This window comes from Rana temporaria, chromosome 2 (genome assembly GCF_905171775.1).
Source record: "Rana temporaria chromosome 2, aRanTem1.1, whole genome shotgun sequence".
NCBI classification, from domain to species: Eukaryota; Metazoa; Chordata; class Amphibia; order Anura; family Ranidae; genus Rana; species Rana temporaria.
Window position 1 is genome coordinate 539,797,998 of NC_053490.1, and position 22,006 is coordinate 539,820,003.

Here is a 22,006-nt window from a genome sequence, read left to right on the forward strand (position 1 = left end):
ATCGTGCGTAACTTAACTTTAGGGAGTTAAGTTACACTGCCGCAATTTTCCGAAATTAAGTACCGATTCTCAAAGCACTTACCCGGAAAATTGCGGCAGCGCAACTTAACTCCGTCCGTCGCAAGGCGTTCCTAGTTTAAATGGGCAATTCCCATTTAAATTAGGCGCGCTCCCGCGCCGGACGTACTGCGCATGCGTGTGACATCATTTTTCCCGACGGGCAGCGCGCGAACGTAATTTACGCCGGGCTTTGTAGATCGCGACGGGACAATAAAGTTGCGTCGGGGAAAAAAAATACGCGCCGGGAAAAAAAATTCAAATTTTAAAAAAAATCGCGGCGATCGAAAAAAAGGTCTGATTTTACATGGTGTACTAAATTTACACATTGTAAAACCAGCCCTAATTTTGCGCAAGCAAATCGTAACTTACGCAGAAACCACAATGCTTAAAAGCTTTGTGGATCTGCTTAAGTCCTCATTTGCATACGCAGAGCGGCATTTCAATGAGAAATGCCCCCAGCGGCGGATGCGGTACTGCATCCTAAGATCCGACAGTGTAAGTGTCTTACAGATGTCAGATCTTCTGCCTAACTTTGGAAAAATCCTTTTGAGGATCGTTTCCAAAGTTAGGCACAGAGAAAGGCAGGCTGAACAGCAGTTCCGCCTGCGTATCTCCTTTGAAGATTTGGCCCTAACTTTTTACTTAGTCAATGGTTTATAAGTATTATGACTTTTACCCATAGAGCGCTGCTCTGATGTTAATCAATAATAAAGATCTACTGTATCTTCTAAGGTGGTTGTCAGATAAAAAGAAACAAAATCTGCATTTAAAAAATAATATATTGTATATAGAGAGTAAAAAAGCAACTGTTCAATAATACGACTAATCACAAATAAAAGCAGAAAACATTCAGATACAGCCACCAATGGTCACCAATCCTTCGAGTCACTTGTCAACTTTGAGCCAGAGACTTAATCTGGCCCTAGATGGCTCAAATTTCAACCAATACCTGCTGAATCAGCTGAAATTGGAGAAGTTGGTGGCCCTGTAATTGTCACCAGTTGGAGTTTCTTTACATACTGTGTGCTTTGTTCTCATACAATTTCCCGGCTGACAATCTGGGGAGATGTTTCAATTCCTGTCATTGTAGTAAGTTGGTTCCATTTCCATCTCCACCTGATCCCTTCTCCTCATCCTCCTCTCACTCAGATTCTTCTCATTCTTCATCTTCCTCAGGTCATTGACCATAAAGATGAGGAGGGCAGTGTAGAGAACAAAGACCGCAATGGGTGACAGGAGGTGACCCAACAAAGACCGGATTTTTCCTAAATGGAGATAATGGGGTACAATGAGAGAGTTGTACAGAATAGTAAATATTATATATGAAATCCAGTCAGATCTTCAGTACAGCAGTGTCAGTATAACAGGACAGAACACAATATTACAGGGCTGCACCATCTTTAATGCATCTTTTAGGGTGTGCCCCCCAAATCTTTGTTAGTATAACAGGACAGTAGCACTGGTAACAGGGCAGAGATTCTGGTTGTCTTGGTAACTTAATAACTTATCCAGTAAACATGGAGGATAGAAGAAGGTCAGATTATCATCACACAATGACAGTGAGCCGAGTGAGGACATGACTATGTGAGAGAGTCACCAGCCATTGTTCTATGTTTAACCAGTTGGCTGCGAGTGGCCGCATATTTACATGCAATAGCACAAGCAGCTCTGAGCTGAGAACGTGTGCCGTGCGTGCTTCCGGTACAGTAACTGGCGGCCACGGAAAGTTCCCAATCGCTCCTTGCAATCGGGACTCTTCCGATCATGTGGCTGCCGTGACAGCCAATCACAGTGGTCACATGGCCAAAAGCTCTGCCCCGGCCTCCCAGAGTAGCAAACCCCTTAAAGGGCTGGTGGTAGCTGGTGCCAAGGGGTTAAACCTTATAAGCAGGGTCCCACATACAGCATGGTGGGTTATATTTTAGTGGGTTTGCTGATACCGTGGTATGTTCTTTCCTTTAGTTTTCTATGTAAGGTGTTTTTGACTATGTGGCTGTGTGTTAATTGTATAGAATTATTTTTAGATAAGTGATATGTTTTTGTTCTAGATTCTCAGTGGCAGTCTGTCCAGCTGTTTTTCATATCTATTTTGGATTACACAATTTTGTAGATTCCGGAGACTCCAGAGTGAAAAATCATAATTGGCCAGCCCCTTTATTGTCAGTTATGTAAGATAAAGATGAATAGAATCCCCAGCCATGTAAACACTGGACACCATGGGAGGGTGCCTTGTCAGCAGGGACTACCCTAGCAAAGCTCCTTGTCAACATGTTAATGAGGACAACAGTCTTTTCCCCACAACCTTGGCTTAGTGGTTGTGGAGGTCTGTAGGCCGGAGGCTTATTCACATTTAGACGCCCCCAATAAAATTGAGGGGGCACCCAGATAACACCCTCCCTCTTTGTGAATAAGTAAGGGGTATGTGACACCCTATGTCATGATCACTTAAGTGCTCCTGCTCCCTATTCCAGCAGCTGGGTGTTGGCTGTTGCATCCTCCCTGTCTGTGTTCACCTGTTAGGTGATTGATCTGCTCAGTCACCTAATATAAGCAAACTGAACACTCTATCCCTTGCTTGTGATAGAGACAGATCTACCCGTATTGTTCTAGCCCAAGCCCCGGTTAGTCTGCCTTGTTTGTTGTTGGAACCCCTGTGTTTGACTCGGATTGGACTGGATTATCCCCTGAATGCAGCCTGCCCTTCTACCTGGAACAGATACTGGATTATCCCCTGAACTCCAGTCTGCCTCTACCTGGACTGTCTTGACTTTGAACCATGCTGTCTGCTAATTGCATGTAACCTGTTTGCTCTGTTCGAATCTGCCTGCCTGGGCTGGCCAAGCACTATAGCATTGTGTTTAAATCCTGGGGGTAACTAAGTACCGGTAGGCCTGCTTGCCTTAAGGGAAAGGGGGCTGCTCTAGGTGAAGTGCACAGTAGCCAGCTATAATGTCTGACCACCTGCGTTGAAGTAGACGTGTCATTTGTGACACCCTACTCATTATCAAACACATTGTAGAGTGTACTGACCGCTCTGGTGGATAGCAGCTAATGTATACAAAGGGGCGGGTGTTTTGGGTGATATAATTTACCATATATGGAAATGACCATATTTGGTCAATGACATCATAAGATCTCAGTTATTCCTGCCCAGCCCAGGGGATCTGGCAGATTTCTATTCTATAATGGGTCAAATAAGAGTTAATAGATTGTACTCAGCAGGGATAGGGCACACGTCACCTGGACAAGCGTCTTGTGTCTGATTGGTGGATCTCTCACTGATGTCGTTCTTTGCTGAACAGCTGATATTCCAGGAATCGGGTGGTGACACAGGAGGCACAGTGACACGGACTGTCCGCTCTGATCCGGTGACATCATATACCTCCAATTCTCCAATCACAGTCAGGTAGATGGAGGGGTCATTCCCCTTCTCCACACTGCAGGAGATCTCAGCGCTGCCATTCTGGAGACACTTCACATCCAGCACTGGATCTGAAACCGGAACTGAGAGACACAGAGATGAGAGATCTGTAACATGGCACTATAATGAAATGTGATCTCCATAATACCCCATCCACCCCAATCCATTACAGTCATAAAAAGTCACCGAAATCCTGAAATATCTTCACTGCAGAAACTTTTACTGCAAGATCCTACAGGGGCCAATTGTGTGATCCGGATGCCTAGGCTTTGGTTGATCTCTACAGGATACAAATCTACTCCTTCTGGCTCCCCCTCCCTGATACACCTGAGCCCGCATCCACAGTGATTGGACGGTATGTCCAAGAAGAAATACCTCAGCCTTCACAAGCCGCACTGCCTCACCGACTATTTCACATAGCTGGCCATGCAATCATCCAAAGATGGCAGCGGCGCGGTGCCTTGTTATTTCTCATAGGACTCAGGGGTCATGCAGGGACCTGCAGACAAATCTGAGCCCATGGAAAGTCTCACATCAGAGCCTGCCTCTCCCCAGCAATCACCTTTAGATAGAGGTAAGCTGGCTGCACTTCCCCCCTGCTAAGGAACCTCTGCTTAAGAAGCAGCACTGGGATGTCCAGACATACACAAACCCTGAGGAAAATCACTCAGACTCCTAGCAGCCCTCCCTGCCAGTGATCAGCCAGCATCTGAGCACACACTAAAGCTCATGCTGCTCTCTCTGCAAAGAGACTTTCATAATGGACTGCGCTCATCTATTTCTACCTTACACAATATAATTGATCGGGTAGAGGAACGCCTGATTGACCTAGGAAAAGTGGTGACAGAACATACCTCAGTTTATAATGAAATGGCGGATGCCTATGACCATCACACTGAAGAAATCCGATTCCTCCAAGTGAAAATGGCTGATTTAGAGGATCGCTCCAGGAGGAATAATATCAAATTTAGGAGCATACTCGAAACCATTAAACCTCCAGAATAAATTACTTACCTACATGAGCTATTCCTCATTCTCCTCCCTCAGCTAAGTCAAGCTGACATTGACCATTGACCGCACACACAGAATCGCCAAACCCAACCATCTGTCTGCATCTATCCCACGAAACATACTGTCGCGCATTAACTTTTTTCGAATTAAGGAACGTATTATGGGAACAGCCTGTTACATCTCCTCGTTACCTGAGCCCTACTCCTCAGTCTCCTTGTATATGGATATCTCTGCTGCTACAGCTCAAAAGCACAGAGAATTCACATAAGTCACCGCAGTCCTTCAAAACCATAATGTCCAATACAAATGGGGCTTTCTGGCTAAACTGATAGTGACTTTCCAGAATCAATCTATCACTTTCTTCATGCCTAAGGAAGACATCAAAAAGATGCTAAATTGGGGCCTGATCAACTCTCCCCCACCTGACTCACTGATGCAGCGACCACCTGCACGTCTCCGTATCAATGGCACACTACATCTTCTTCAGACAGTTGGTAATTCCTGCTACTTCACATACCTGTCATTTGCAGGATGCTTTATGTTAAATCCAACATAGTGCAATTGCAATTGTCTCCCATTTTTCTGACTCAACAACTGTCCTGGACGAGTGCCACACCGATTGGGCCTCATATACTTTCCCCCCGAGAAAAAAAAAGAGGTGCTAAGCACAATCTCACCATTTACCACAGTGTGCATATCATGTTCTATGCTATACAGTTTAACTACTTAAAGTGGAGTTCCCATCAAAAAATAAATAAATCTGCCATTAATGTGCATATAATTAAAAAAAACATTTGGATATATTTTTTTTACTCACCTTTAAATAGCTGTTGCTATGTTGTCCCACGAAATCTGCCTGCTTCATCACCTCGGTTCCTGTCGTCACTTCCGACGGCGCCTCCGCTCGCTACTGCTCCTGGCAGATGTGGTTAGAATGAGCATGCGTGAGAATGGGGTGGTATGGGACAGTGCATGATGGTCGCAGATCTGCACAGTGTCCCGGAAGTAAGTGCTTGTGGGCTTTACATGCCCACAAGCAAAATGAGAACGTCCTGGAACAGGTTTTATAAGTGTCTTTCTGCTGTTACACAGGAGATTGGCAGTGGATTTATTAAAAGTACGTGAATATATAGAAACAATGTGATTGACTAATGAAATGTCTTTCTTGTAAAAATGTGTTAATGTTGTTGGAACTCCGCTTTAAGCCCCGGACGATTTGGCCCCTTAATGACCAGGCCAATATTTGCGATTCGCCACAGTGTCGTTTTAACTGACAATTACGCGGTCGTGCGATGCTGTACCCAAAACAAAATTGACGTCCCACAAATAGAGCTTTCTTTTGGTGGTACGTGATCACCTCTGCGGTTTTTATTTTTTGCGCTATAAACAAAAAAAGAGCGTCAATTTTGAAAAAGAAAGCAATATTTTTTACTTTTTGCGATAAAAATAATAAATATCCCCCCCCCCCCCAAAAAAACAAAATTCTTCCTCAGCTTAGGCCGATATGTATTCTACATATTTTGGGGGGGAAAAAAATTGCAAGAAGCGTTTGATTGATTTGTGCAAAACTTAGCATCTAAAAACTAGGAGATATATTTATGCATTTTTATTATATATTTTTTTATTATTATTAATGTCGAAGATCTGCGATTCTCATTGGGACTGCGACATTGCGACGGACAGATCGGACACTTTTTTGGGACCATTGACATTTATACAGCGATCAGAGCTAAAAAATAGACACTGATTACGGTATAAATATCATTGACAGAGAAGGGGGTGATCAAGGGGTTAAACGTGGTCCCTGAGAGTGATTCTAACTGTGGGGTGATGGGCCTGCCTGGAAGAGGAGACCGATCCTGTTTATACTTAGTATGAACAACAACAGATCTGTCTCCTCTCTCCCAACTGAACGGGGATCTGTCTGTTTACATTGGCCCATCTCCGTTCTGCCTCTCTCAGGACCGATCCCTCCACTTCCCATTATTGGCTGTCAGCTTGGACAGCTTCTCTGTGCCCTCTAAGGATTTTTCACCAACCCTGTGGCCCCATCCATGATACACCTCTGGTTGTGATCTATATGGGAAGGTGAAAGGCTCTGATGGAAGCTGATCATTCTGTTTAGGGATGAGCTTCGAGTTCGAGTCAAACTCATGTTCGACTCAAACATTGCCTGTTTGCTGAACAATTTGGGGTGTTCGCGGCAAATTCAAAAAGCCGCGGAACACACTGTAAAAGTGTATGGGAGAAATCTAAAGTGTTAATTTTAAAGGCTAATATGCAAGTTATTGTCCTAAAAAGTGTTTGGGGACCTGGGTCCTGTCGCAGGGGACATGTATCAATGCAAAAAAAGTTTTAAAAAACTGACATTTTTTCGGAAGCAGTGATTTTAATAATGCTCAAAGTGAAACTGTCAGGGGATGCCCACGCAGGCATCCGAGTACTGGGTACAGGTCAATGGGCTGCACTAACAGAAACAGGCACCAAGATAGTGAAAATATATATATATATATATATATATATGTTTATTAAGTTAAAGCACGCGTGAAAAACAATCAATGAAAGCAAGCGTGACACAGCAACCAAAAACCACTAAGCAGGTAATGCAGGGATAAGATATAAGCAAGTCCGAGGTCCAAGCCAGGGGTCAAGGATAGGAGAGAGCAGCAAAGTCCAAAAATACAAGCCGGGGTCAATAAGCGACAGGGTCCAGGGCAGGGAGCGAAGCAGGAACAGATGGGCAACAGCCAACAGGTCAGGCAGGGAACAGGCTGACAAGCAAAATACTGAAGCCCTGAACTCCAGTTTAGGGCGGGCTTAAATACCTGTGCAAATCTGTATTGGGCGACACCTGCTGGAGGCCACCAGAACTGCACCCCTGTTACTGAAGAGAACAGTGCCACCAGCAGGTGACCAGAGACATGACACAGATCATGACAGTTCCCCCCCCCCCCCAAGGGGTGGCCTCTGGACACCCCATTCTGCCCTTGCCCTGGTAGTGCATGTGGATGCAGAAGAGTCCCAAACAGTCCTTCGGTCCCAGCCTTTTAACCCATTGGGAGACCAGCCCAATTTAACCCATTGGGAGTCCAGAAACGGAACCTGCATCCTACCACCACCAGGGTCTGGAAGTTGGTATCTAGAGGTGGAAACAGGCCAGGCAGCGAATTTAGGGTCATTAGGCTGGGAAAGTGACACATCGAACTGAAAGTCAGGCTGGGAGCCCGTACCCAGGACGTCGGGGTGGACAACAGGAACCAGGCCGCCAGACTGGGCCGCAGATGGTGGCAAATCAGGCTGGGCAGCAGGCTCCATGCCACCAAGCTGGGCGGCAGACAGGAACCCCTCGGGCTGGACAGTAGACAGGAACCCCTCGGGCTGGGCAGCAGACAGGAACCCCTCGGGCTGGGCAGCAGACAGGAACCCCTCGGGCTGGGCAGCAGACAGGAACCCCTCCGGCTGGGCAGCAGACAGGAACACCTCCGGCTGGGCAGCAGACAGGAACACCTCCGGCTGGGCAGCAGACAGGAACACCTCCGGCTGGGCAGCAGACAGGAACACCTCCGGCTGGGCAGCAGACAGGAACACCTCCGGCTGGGCAGCAGACAGGAACACCTCCGGCTGGGCAGCAGACAGGAACACCTCCGGCTGGGCAGCAGACAGGAACACCTCCGGCTGGGCAGCAGACAGGAACACCTCCGGCTGGGCAGCAGACAGGAACACCTCCGGCTGGGCAGCAGACAGGAACACCTCCGGCTGGGCAGCAGACAGGAACACCTTCGGCTGGGCAGCAGACAGGGGCTCAATAAATTGGTATGTTGGCATTGCAACGTCAGGCTGGGCAACTGGCACGTCAGGCTGGGAAACTGGCACGTCAGGCTGGGCAACTGGCACGTCAGGCTGGGCAACTGGCACAACAAACTTGGCAACTGGCACGTCAGGCTGGGCAACTGGCACACCAGGCTGGGCAACTGGCACGTCAGGCTGGGCAACTGGCACGTCAGGCTGGGCAACTGGCACGTCAGGCTGGGCAACTGGCACGCCAGGCTGGGCAACTGGCACGCCAGGCTGGGCAACTGGCACGTCAGGCTGGGCAACTGGCACAACAAACTGGGCAACTGGCCCAACAGGCTGGGCAACTGGCACATCAGGCTGGGCAACTGGCACATCAGGCTGGGCAACTGGCACGTCAGGCTGGGCAACTGGCACGTCAGGCTGGGCAACTGGCACAACAGCTTGGGCAACTGGCACAACAGCTTGGGCAACTGGCACGTCAGGCTGGGCAACTGGCACGTCAGGCTGGGCAACTGGCACGTCAGGCTGGGCGACTGGCACATCAGGCTGGGCGACTGGCACATCAGGCTGGGCAACTGGCACATCAGGCTGGGCAACTGGCATATCAGGCTGGACCGCTGCCACTGGAACAACAGGCTGGACCGCTGGCACGTCAGGCTGGGCAACTGACACGTCAGGCTGGGCAACTGGCACAACAGGCTGGGCAACTGGCACATCAGGCTGGGCAACTGGCACATCAGGCTGGGCAGCTGGTACTGGAACAGGCTGAGCAGACGGCACTGGAACAGGCTGAGCAGACGGCACTGGAACAGGCTGAGCAGACGGCACTGGAACAGGCTGAGCAGACGGCACTGGAACAGGCTGAACAGACGGCACTGGAACAAGCTGAACAGATGGCACTGGAACAAGCTGAACAGATGGCACTGGAACAAGCTGAACAGATGGCACTGGAACAGGCTGGGCAGCTGGTACTGGAACAGGCTGAGCAGATGGCACAAAAACAGGCTGAACAGGTGGTACTGGAACAGGCTGAACAGATGGCACTGGAACGGGCTGGGCAGGTGGCACTGGAACGGGCTGGGCAGGTGGCACTGGAACAGACTGAAGCAGGTTGGCTGAAGTGGATGCAGATTGGGTTAGTGGCAGGATCGAGTGGGTTGGAAAAATCTTTTTCTTCTTCTTTGGTTTCACCACTGAGGGTTTGCATATGGGTATAGGGTTGGAGGTAATGGATACAGCTGGTAGGGGTGAAGAGCGGAGGGGTGGTGAAACAGAGGGTTCCGACCTTGAAGAGGATTTTGGTGGAACAAATGGAGGCAGTTGAGAAGCAGCAGAAGGGTTAAAGGCAGGGTAGGTGCAGCAGGAGGAAACAGAGGACTGGTAATTTGTTGTTAGCAGGGTGTATTGTTCAGCGAAAGTGGGAATTGGGGGTAAAGAAAAAGACATCCCAGCAGGTTGGTAACTAGAAATGGATGGTTGGAAGCTGGCAGGGGCTGAGTACAACAAACTGGACCAGGCTTGTAATAATGGCTGTACAAAATCAGATTTGCACACGGCTTGTCTGACCAGAGACTGCACAGAATCGATGCATGCTGCAAGCACCTGTTGAGGACAAGCCGAGTACTGCTCATGAAAAAAGGCAGAATCATCTTCCAACAGCCACACCAAAGACTCTACCTGAGCTGCACTAAAAGGAGGTGTGTAATCATCACGTCCAGTAGCAGCATCAGACTGAGCCAACTCTGTGCAGATCCGAATCAATGGCTGCACATCATCAAACAAAACACTGCCATGATCAATAAAAACATGAGCCATACGGATACATTCCAACAACTGCTCACTAGTGTATTCACTTAATTCCTGATAGCAGAAATCTCTGTCATCTGTTGCCAAGAGTGACAGGTACACAATCTCTTCTAGATGCATTTTTATAAAAGCAAATGCCCAGAGCCAATTTCCCAAGTGCAGCCGACCTGTTTATATGGCTTCAGTATTATGTCAGGGGATGCCCACGCAGGCATCCGAGTACTGAGTAACAGGTCAATGGGCTGCACTAATGGAAACAGGCACCAAGATAGTGAAAAAATATATATGTTTATTAAGTAAAAGCACACGTGAAAAACAATCAATGAAAGCAAGCGTGACACAGCAACCAAAAACCACTAAGCAGGTAATGCAGGGATAAGACATAAGCAAGTCCGAGGTCCAAGCCAGGGGTCAAGGATAGGAGAGAGCAGCAAAGTCCAAAAATACAAGCCGGGGTCAATAAGCGACAGGGTCCAGGGCAGGGAGCAAAGCAGGAACAGATGGGCAACAGCTAACAGGTCAGGCAGGGAACAGGCTGACAAGCAAAATACTGAAGCCCTGAACTCCAGTTTAGGGCGGGCTTAAATACCTGTGCAAATCTGTATTGGGCGACACCTGCTGGAGGCCACCAGAACTGCACCCCTGTTACTGAAGAGAACAGTGCCACCAGCAGGTGACCAGAGACATGACACAGATCATGACAGAAAAAATAAAAGTGAAATATTTGAAATTTTGTGCCTGGGGGGTGTAAAGTATGCCTGTAAAGCAGCGCTTGTTTACCGTAGTTAGAACTGTCCCTGCACAAAGTGTATTTTTTAAAGGAAAAAAATCATTTAAAATCACTCTCGGTTATAATGATTTGTCGCCTCCCGGCAATACAGAGAAAAGTCATCCATAAAAAGACTAGAGACCGAGAGTGGATTACCACCGCCTGAATCTTTTTTTCATTATTTTTTTTAAGTAAAAAGGACTTTCCCCAACGGAGTTGAATTTGGGGGGACCCCCACGTATTATTATTATTTTTTTTATAATTGATTTTTCTCTTTATTTCCGTGAGCTGACAATTCATTATAGCCACAAGTGATTTAATTTGTTTTCCCTTCAGAAATAACACTTTGTGCAGTGACAGTTCTAGACTGGAAACAAGCTCTGCTTTACAGGCATACTATACACCCCCCTCCCCCTGGTACAAAATTTAAAGGAATATTTCACTTTTATTGTTTCACTTTAAGCATTATTAAAATCACTGCTCTTGAAAAAAACAGTTGTTTTTAAAACTTTTTTTTTGCATTGATACATGTTTCCTGGGACAGGACCCGGGTCCCCAAACACTTTTTAGGACAATAACTTGCATATTAGCCTTTAAAATTAGCACTTTAGATTTCAAACGTTCGAGTCCCATAGACTTTAATGGGGTTCTAAAGTTTCAGCTTTTTAGCGCCAACCTTTGGGCAACTTCTGCTAATGTTGTGTTATGGTGAGCATTGCTTCCGAGCATGCGTGTTTGTGCTTTGGATTTTTTTCCGATGGCCTTCTGTACACACGATCAGATAATTCGACAACACACATTTGTTGTCGGAAAATTTAAAAAAAGCATGCTATCCCACATTTGTTTCAGACAACAATTGTCCGATGGAGCGTACAAATGGTCTGATTTTCTGACAACAGCCTGTCATCACACTTTTCGGGTCGGAAAATCTGATTGTGTGTACGGGTCTTAAGACCTGTTGTTATTGGCTGACAGAGAACATCCATAGGCAAGGCCCTCTTTCCTGGCTCCATTTGGCTGAATGGTACTGTCACCTACCTGTATGCAGACCCTGAGATGATGAGGAAGGTCTCTTGCACGGTTCCCATCTGAGCACCCCTGGACGTTGAGACAGAGTCTACAGGGGTAAAGGAAAGGCACAAGTGTGAAGGTGTAGACACTGTGAGAAGGACCTAAGGAGCGCTGATATCTGATGAATCGGATGTATAGCTGACAATGCGCTGTGGAGATGCCAAGTTCAGTTGAAGGTGAAGCTGGGTGAAAAATCTGGTTTGGTAATAGCCGTGTAGAAAGACACCAGGATGTGAGCAGAATCAGTCAGGAAGAGGCAGAAGTTGGCAACAATACCGAACAAAAACATAGTCAGTCTCAGTACCAGGATTAGGGCTGTCAGTTTAACCCCCCTGGCGGTATTCCTGAGTCTGACTCGGGCTCGCCTCGCTGAATCCACAGGCTTGGTTTACTTACCTTGTCCCTGGATCCAGCGATGCCACCGCGCTGTGTGAGTTAGTGGGACCTCGCTCGATTCACACGATTCTGTGTGCCGCCGATCTCCGTTCCCTGCGACGTTACGACGCACGGGAGCGGAGAACGGTGCCGAATTCAAAAAGGTAAACAAACACAATACATACAGTATACTGTAATCTTATAGATTACAGTACTGTATGTAAAAAATACACCCCCCCCCTCTTGTCCCTAGTGGTCTGCCCAGTGTCCTACATGTACTTTTATATAATAAAAACTGTTCTTTCTGCCTGCAAACTGTAGATTGTCCATAGCAACCAAAAGTGTCCCTTTATGTCAAAAATGATTTTAGAGCAGCTAGAAAACAGCGAAAATAAATTATAATCACTTGCAGAATTGAGCGATAGCGATTTGTGGAGAAATTCGTCATAAAAAAATAAAAGTAATGACAGCGACAATTCTGCAACTGAGCAAATTTTGAGTTGATTACATTATTGAATAATGTTTATTATAATTATATTATTATTTGTTATAGTTATTTATAATAATTTATTATATTATAATTTATAATTTTGTTTTTAAAAAAAATGTCATACCCGGGATGCCTACTAGACTCTTGTTTGGTCAGATTTAAGTGAGTTATTCCTAAAAATTACAGGCCTACAGTTTAAAACGCCATATTTCCTTTTCAAATAATGGTACCGCTTTCAGCACCTTTTTTCTGAAAGAATCATACCGCCAGGGAGGTTAAAGGCCCGTGCACACGATCGGATTTTCCGATTGGAATTGTGTGATGATAGGATGATGTCAGAAAATTTGACCGTTTGTACGCTCCATCGGACAATTGTTGTCGGAATTTCCACCAACAAATGTGGGATAGCATGCTTTCAAATTTTCCAAAAAACAAATGTGTATTGTCGGGAGTTAATATTCAGCACTAAATAATAAACAGTGGGGTAGATTCAGGTACCCTTTGAGGCGGTGTATCTCCAGATACGCCAACGTAATTTGAATTCCGCGCCCGCGTATCCTTACGCCGATTCACAAAGGCAGTTACGCTGAAAAAATAGGCTTCCTCCACCGACGTAACTTGATTGCGGCGGCGTAGAATTGTGTGCAATATAACTTTGGCCGCTAGGTGCGCTTCCGTTGTTGTCGGCGTAGAATATGCTAATTTCCTAGATACGCCGATTCACAAACGTACGTGCGCCCGGCGTTCGTTTTTTTACGTCGTTTGCGTTAAGGCTTTTTCGGCGTAAGGCTGCTCCTGCTATTAGGAGGCGCAGCCAATGTTAAGTATGGACGTTGTTCCCGCGTCGAAATTTGAATTTTTTACGCCGTTTGCGTAAGTCATTCGCGAATAGGGCTGGACGGAATTTACGCTCACGTCGAAACCAGTACGTCGTTGCGCCGTACTTGGAAGCAATGCACACTGGGATATGTACACGGACGGCGGGTCAATCACGTTGGGTCATCCATTATTTACATAAAACACGCCCCCCCTTCCACATTTGAATTACGCGGGCTTACGCCGGCCCCATTTACGCTACGCCGCCACAACTTACGAAGCAAGAGCTTCGTGAATACAGCACTTGCTCCTGTAAGTTACGGCGACGTAGAGTAAATACAATATGCTGCACCGCCGTATCAGTGTGCGCCCCTACCTGAATCTACCCCAGTGAAATTAATACAAATCACTAATGATAGAAACTCGAAAGGGTGTGTAAACTGTAAAAACAGTGAGTAAAACTGAATCCATAAACAAAGACTATAAAAATATGTAGCAATGTCCATCACATGATTGAGGGATCAAATGGTAAAGATGTTGCCAAGGTTTTCAGGCGTCACAAAGAGTATATCTTCTAAATAAAAAGTGGTGTGTCTTAAACACTATTACCAGAGATGTTGGACCCAACTGTCAGCGACAGTGGATCAATCAGGCTTATGGGTTCCCAATGGGTGGGTCAACAGGATATCCAGGGGATCCGGTGGAACTCCAAATGCTCTTTGTGTGAATCCCAGTGGGAGTAGCCACAGATAGAGAAACTGGACCCAGTTGTGCAGAACTGGTGACATGGATATTTTGAGGGACTCGAGGAACCAAACAACTCAAGGATATTCCAAACAATACTCAGTAAATACTAAGTATTGAAAACCTCCATGGGGTGGCGATGGCCAAATGGAAAACCCAACAAAACTTGAATCGACAGCACATGGTAGAAACAGAAACAATGGAGGGGCTTCCAATGGTGCAGGTCAAAAAAGTGGGTTTTATTCATAAAAACTAACATACAAAAAATGATAAAAGTGATCACTGTAATATAAAAGCAATATGGGGAACGGTATAATCTGGTCCGACGCATTTTTTCCAAATCGGGGAATCTACCTGCTCCCCCATATTGCACATAAATATATAAAATATCTAGACCATTAATTAGCCAATCAGTCAAGATTTCAACACATAGGTCTATAATTGGAGGAGAACCAGTCACATGATATTCCACACCTCCAGAAAAGAACCAATAGTAACCAACGTATGGAGCACTTCAACACGTCAGATGTAGCCGGAAGTGATCCACAGTAAGCACATGGTGAAACACACATTGAAAAGCCCATGAAAAATGGGTATAATGTATCATGTATCCACTCATTCATGGCCTGGAGAAACATCTGGGTCAATCGCCACAATATCGCAATCACATTGGTCAATGTTGAGCAGAGGGGTATGAGGCAGTAATACCCAGTGTGGATGCGGAAGAGAGACAACATGTGCCAAGACGCCGCATGCCCAACGTGCCGCCGCTCTGAATGGTCGGCGGCAAGATGTCCCACACGTGATTCCACATCAGATCATGTGATGCCCTGCGGGCAGCACCACGGGACGTCACGCGCGTGCCACCACAATGCCGTCCTCCAACCACACCCACAGTGTAATGGGATTGTGCGGCTGTGTGTGTGAAGGAATGGAGTCACGAGACGGGAGTGACGCAACGCACAGGGCGAGATATCGCCATGTAACCAACATCAGACCACCCACCACACCACACGACTCAGACCCTCAGCACAGTCACCACAATATACAATACAAAGGACAAAAGGAAAAACATATGTGTATGTAAAAAACACCTAGAAATACATAAGAAAGGCATGAACTGCTAGCATTAAAAACGAACAGCAGGGGCTCACGCCTCTACATACAAATAGACAGTTAATTCCCCAGTGACACCTTGTGGTGAAAAAGAGGAACAACACGACTGTATTAATAAACAGGAGTCTACATGGTTGGTGATAAATATAAGCAAATGGCAATAAAGAAAAAGAGGTTCAAATAAAAAAGAAAGAAAAAAGACCAAATAAAAAACTAAAACGATATATACAGATCCGATAAAACAAGAACAGGACATTGATCAAACAAGCCGTGTTGGTGAACTAGGCCAAATTGATAAATTTATTTATTTCCCACTAGACATTCATTCTGAAGGGCTAATAAGTCTTAAGCTCAAAAATCCAGTATGTTTCGAAATTGGAGACCCCACGTAAGCGGGATTCCCCTCTCCAATGAGAAAGAAACTGATCGATCAATAAAAATTGTGTTCCAACGGGATCACGATGATGGTGTTCTAAATAGTGACGAGGGACACTGTGATTTGTCTTACCTTTTTTAATCTTGGCAATATGTTCATTCACTCGGAAACTAAAAGTCCTAATTGTACGTCAGTGGCTCAAATCTGTGCCACATAGTCGGTTGTACAAACTTAGAAGACTTTCACAGCCAATCTGCTGTGTTGAAGGGTAGATTCCTTGAAAAGGGTTATACATCTAATGATCCAATGATCTAGACACAGAAATTAATCAGATCTCACTGATCGATCGAAATTCACTGTTGAAGTCCCACCCCAAAAGTGCCATGGACAACAAAATGAAGTGGTGCTTTTTTACGACCTATTCAATCCAATCTAGGCAGATCAAGGAGATTTTGAAGATACATTGAGGGGTTCTCCAAAATGATAAACATCTAGGTCCTGTACTACACACCGTAGGGCTGGTGTGATCTTTAGGCGGGCCAGGTCTATACAGGGCCAAATTGCACCCAATGTGATAAAAAGTTTATTTTTTCCAGCAATGTAAGGGTTATTTCTCTTGCCGTGAATGCAACGTATGCCTACATAACACTAGTGGCAGACGTAAGAGTGACACATTCCAGTTATCTGTCACCCTACGTGTTTACACCATTTAGCGTTTTACTACATGTGCTGCCCTGCAAAAAGCAGTACATTGGATGTACAAATACTGTAGGACTTTTAGGCCCAGATTCTCATACATTAGCGCTGCTCCTGGGCAGCGTAATGTATGAGCTCTACGTTACACTGCCGCAGGTCTACAGGTTTAAATCCTGATTCTCAGAACACTTACCTGTAAACTTGCGGCGGTGTAGCGTTAGATTGCTCGGCGCAAGCCCGCCCAATTCAAATGGGGCGGGCACCATTTAAATTAGGCGCGCTCCCGCGCCGAGCGTACTGCGCATGCTCCGTCGGGTAAATTACCCGACGTGCATTGCGCTAAATGACGTCGCCCCGACGTCATTTGCCTAGATGTATACGTAAATGGCGTCCAGCGCCATTCACGGACGTCTTACGCAAACGACGTTATTTTTATTCAATTCGACGCGGGAACGACGGCCATAGTTAACATTGGTTGCGCCTGCTAATTAGCAGGGGCAACCTTACGCGTCGGGTACGCTACGCAAACGACGTTAATTCGCTGCGTCGACCTCGCGTATGTTCGGGAATCGCCGTACTTACCTCATTTGCATAGACGACGGGGAAAAGCGACGATGCGACACCTAGCGGCGGGAAAAAAAATTACTTTTAAGATCTGACAGCGTAAGAGCCTTACGCATGTCAGATCTAATGGGTACCTATGCGCAACTGATTCTGAGAATCAGTCGCATAGATACCCGGGGCCAGATGAGGTGTTACGACGGCGCAAATGGTGTTGCGCCGTCGTAACGCCTTTGAGAATCTGGCCCATAAGTATCCGAGTGAACGAACATATTGCCAATATTAACAACTTGCCGACCAGCCGCCGTCGTTTTACGGCGGCAAGTCTACTCTCCTGCGCGAGAGCGCGTAGCTATATGTCGGCACCCCCCACTCCCCTTCCCCTTTCCTGGGCTGGCACGATTGCTGCCGGGCACACGCTATCGCTCGTTACAGAGCGGGGAACGGGAGCTGTGTGTGTAAACACACAGCTCCCGGTCCTGTCAGGGGGAGAAATGCAGATCTTCTGTTCATACAATGTATGAACAGAAGATCGGTTATTTCCCCTAGTTAGGCCAACCCCCTACAGTTAGAACACACCCAGGGACATACTTAACCCCTCCCCCCTAGTGTTAACCCCTTCACTGCCAGTGGCATTTTTATAGTAATCCAATGCATTTTTATAGCACTGATCGCTAAAAAAATGCCAATGGTTTCAAAAATGTGTCAAAAGTGTCCGAAGTGTTCGCCATAATGTCGCAGTACCGAAAAAAAATCGCTGATCGCCGCCATTACTAGTAAAAAAAAATAATATTAATAAAAATGACATAAAACTACCCCCTATTTTGTAAACGCTATAACTTGCGCAAACCAACCAATAAATGCTAATTGTGATTTTTTTTTTTACGAAAAATATGTAGAAGAATACGTATCGGCCTAAACTGAGGAAAAAAAAACTTTTTTTTATATATTTTTGGGGGATATTTATTATAGCAAAAAGTAAAAAATATTCATTTTTTTCAAAATTGTCGCTCTATTTTTGATTATAGCGCAAAAACTAAAAACCGCACAGGTGATCAAATATCACCAAAAGAAAGCTCTATTTATGGGAAAAAAAGGTCGCCAATTTTATTTGGGAGCCACGTCGCAGACCGCGCAATTGTCAGTTAAAGCGACGCAGTGCCGAAACGCAAAAATTGCTCTGGTCTTTGACCAGCAATATGGTCCCGGGGTTAAGTGGTTAAAAAAGGTAAGACACATCACAGTGTCCCTCGTCACTATTTAGAACACCATCATCGTGATCCCGTTGGAACACAATTTTTAGTAATCGATCAGTTTGTTCCTCATTGGAGAGGGGAATCCTGCTTACGTGGGGTCTCCCGTCTCAAAACATTCTGGATTTTTGAGCTTAAGACTTATGCGCTCTTCGGCATGAATGTCGAGTGGGAAATAAATTAATTTATCAATTTGGCCTAGTTCACCAACACGGCTTGGTTGATCAATGTCCTGTTCATGTTTTATCGGATCTGTATATATCGTTTTAGTTTTTTATTTGATCTTTTTTCTTTCTTTTTTATTCTAACCTCTTTTTCTTTTTTGCCATTTGCTTATATTTATCACCAAACACGTAGACTCCTGTTTATTAATACAGTCGTGTTGTTCCTCTTTTTTACCACAAGGTGTCACTGGGGAATTAACCGTCTATTTGTATGTAGAGGCGCGAGCCCCTGCTGTTTGTTTTGAATGCTAGCAGTTCATGCCTTTCTTATGTATTTCTAGGTGTTTTTTACATACACATATGTTTTTTCCTCTTGTCCTTGTATTGTGGTGACTGTGCTGAGGGTCTGATTCGTGTGGTGTGGTGGGTGGTCTGATGCTGGTAACATGGCAAAATCTTGCCCTGCGCGTCGCGTCACTCACGTCTCGTGACTCCTTTCCTTCACACACACAGCCGCACAATCCCATTACACTGTGGGTGTGGTTGGGGGACGGCATCGTGGCGGCACACGCGTGACGTTCCATGGCGGTGCCCCCGGGGGGCGTCACGTGATCTGACGTCGAATCACGTGTGGGCCATCTTGCCACCGACCATTCAGAGCGGCGGCACGTTGGGCGCTTGCGGCGTCTTGGCGCGTGTTGTCTCTCTTCCGCATTCACACTGGGTATTACTGCCTCATACCCCTCTGCTCAACATTGACCAATGTGATTGCGATATTGTGGCGATTGACCCAGACGTTTCTCCAGACCATGAATGAGTGGATGGGAGCTATCACATGATACATTATACCCATTTTTCATGGGCTTTTCAATTGGTGTTTCACCATGTGCTTACTGTGGATCACTTCCGGGTACATCTGACGTGTTGTAGTCGCCTCAGAAGTGCTCCATACGTTGGTTACTATTGGTTATTTTCTGAAGGTGTGGAATATAGACTATCATGTGACTGGTTCTCCTCCAATCATAGACCTATTTTTTTAAATCTTGACTGATTGGCTAATTAATGGTCTAGATATTTTATATATTTATGTGCAATATGGGGGAGCAGGTAGATGCCCTGGTAGAAGTCCGATTTGTACGAAACGCGTCGGTCCAGGTTATACCGTTCCCCATATTGCTTTTATATTACAGTGAGCACTTTTATCATTTTTTGTATGTTGGTTTTATGAATAAAACCCACTTTTTTGACCTGCACCATTGGAAGCCCCCTCAATTTTTTTCTGTTTCTTCCATGTGCTGTCCATTCGAGTTTTGTTGGGTTTTCCATTTGGCCATTACCACCCCATGGGGGATTTCAATACTTAGTATTTACTAAACAGGACAGCAACAGGAGCTCAAATCGGCACACGCTCCTAGGAGTAGGCTCATAGCTCCAGGCAGGCAGGCTATCAGCATTCCAGCCAGCGTCCAGCATCCAGCACTCCGGTATCTAGGACAACCAACACCCTCAGATCCTGACCCATTCAGCCTAAGGTCCCTTTTTCCCTTTCCCCCAGCCCTCCCAGTCCTCCCTTCTCTAAAACAGCAGCCGACCGCAGCCACTAATGCCTCCCAGGTGCTGACCATTAAAACAGGCCGAAAGGACAGACCGTGGCTGCGGCCTGCAGCCCATCCAGCCGCCACTCTTTCTCCTCTACTCCTACCTCATCAGAGGCAGAGATCCACAGTGTGCCGACAGAGCACACTGTAATGTAAGTCCCCGCTCCCCTACAACGATCTGTAGTCCGTGGCGGCCGCTTTAGGAAAGTCTGCGGCTCCGGCAGCGGCCCAGCGGCACGCTGCACAGCCTCCAACAATCCCAGCCACATCCACACCTCCCCCCGCCTCGGGAGCCTCTCCGGTTTTCCCCTCCCATTCCCCGAGCCCTCCGAGCCAAGGGCCTCGTTCCCTGGCAGGAAAGTCCGCGGCTCGGGCCTAGCTCCGTCCAGCGGCCATCTTTCTACACCTGAGGAACAAGGATCACCCCACCTCACTATCCACAATTACACCATCCACAAGCAATACTCACCTGTGAACCCCCCCCGCTCGAGCCACCAAATGCACCAGAACACAACAGAGCGCTTACCCTCCCCCACTCACTCTTTTTGTTCTTCCCTCCATGCCCCAACACTGCTCACCTGCCATGCCTACACCAAAGGACTGTTGGCCGCATAATGTTGGGGCAAGCAGGTACCCCGACCATCAACTCCAACAGGTAAGAACCCACGCCTCCACAGCCATAGTATGTTGATCCAGGGTTCACCCGATCACCCTTGAGGGTTCAGGAAGGAATTTTTCCCCCCGCCGCAGCCGATTGGCATTGCTCAGTAGTGTTTTTTCCACCTTCCTCTGGATCAACTGGGTGGTTAATTTGATCCAGAGGAACCTGTCGCCACTCATCTGCGTCACCAAAATTTTCCACCATTGTTTATCAACAGCGTGATCACCACTAACCATTTTCACCATCTTCGGCGCATCTGCTATCATGGTTAACATGCAATATTCTGCAAAAAACATTTGGGGTCTAAGGACAACCGCCTCAACATTACCAGATGTCACCAAAAAAGAACTACGGAAAGAGCAACTGTTAAGAACCGATTGACGATCAGCAGTCAAAAATAGTACGCCAACATTTCAGCTAAAACACATATCATGCGCCTTGATCAACACAAGATCCGCAGTAAAGCACCGACAGGAAATCCACGATTTCATCATTCAACACAACATTGACTGCCTCTTCACCACAGAAAGCTGCCTAACATTGAATTGTAACACCATTCTAGGAGAACTGGTGCCAGAGAATTATGGTATCTTAAAGCGGTTGTAAACCTGCATCAGAAATGTTTTATTTTTTTTCTCCTGCAAGGCAAAAGTCATAATGAGCTAATATGCACCGCAAATTAGCTCATTATGAAATACTTACCTCGTAACAAGGTGTGTAGAACTTACCTGGTCCACGCCGAGCGAGATATCATCTTGACTAGGCGTGTCTTCCGGGTATCGCCGCTCCAGCGCTGTGATTGGCTGGAGCGGCGATGATGTCACTCCCGCGCATGCGCGCGGGAGATTTAAATTCGGCAAGGTTCCGGTGGCGGCCAGTCCTTTTGCCGTAGATCCCCCCTGCGCATGCGCCGCTGCAATCAGCGGCGCATTGCGAGGGAAATATCTCCTAAACCGTGCAGGTTTAGGCGATATTCTCCTTACCTACAGGTAAGCCTTGTTATAAGCTTACCTGTAGGTAAAAGTAAAAAAAGTGGGTTTACAACCACTTTAACCAAAAACAGAGTGGGGCAAAGAGGAGGAGGCCTAGCGGCGATCTACACGACTCACCTCTCGCTCACTAAACCAGATCAACAGAGCTCACTGCCATTCATGGAAACCCTCACTCTGCAACTGCATACAAATCCCCAGGACACCGTTCACATACTACTCTGCTATAGACCA

The 22,006-nt window shown here is 46.5% G+C and overlaps 1 protein-coding gene across 1 annotated transcript in view; it reads right to left on the reverse strand.

Moving 5' to 3' along the window:
• Positions 1–706: 706 nt before the first annotated feature.
• The window catches only part of LOC120928396, a 328,747-nt gene continuing 307,447 nt past the window's right edge, over positions 707–22,006 (reverse strand). Inside the window, exons 3-4 of the mRNA XM_040339493.1 lie at positions 3,301–3,564; positions 707–1,325 (exon numbers count right to left, since the gene is read on the reverse strand). Coding sequence (XP_040195427.1) covers positions 1,132–1,325; positions 3,301–3,564 — 458 coding nt within the window. The 3' untranslated portion in view covers positions 707–1,131. The remainder of the gene's footprint in view (positions 1,326–3,300; positions 3,565–22,006) is intronic.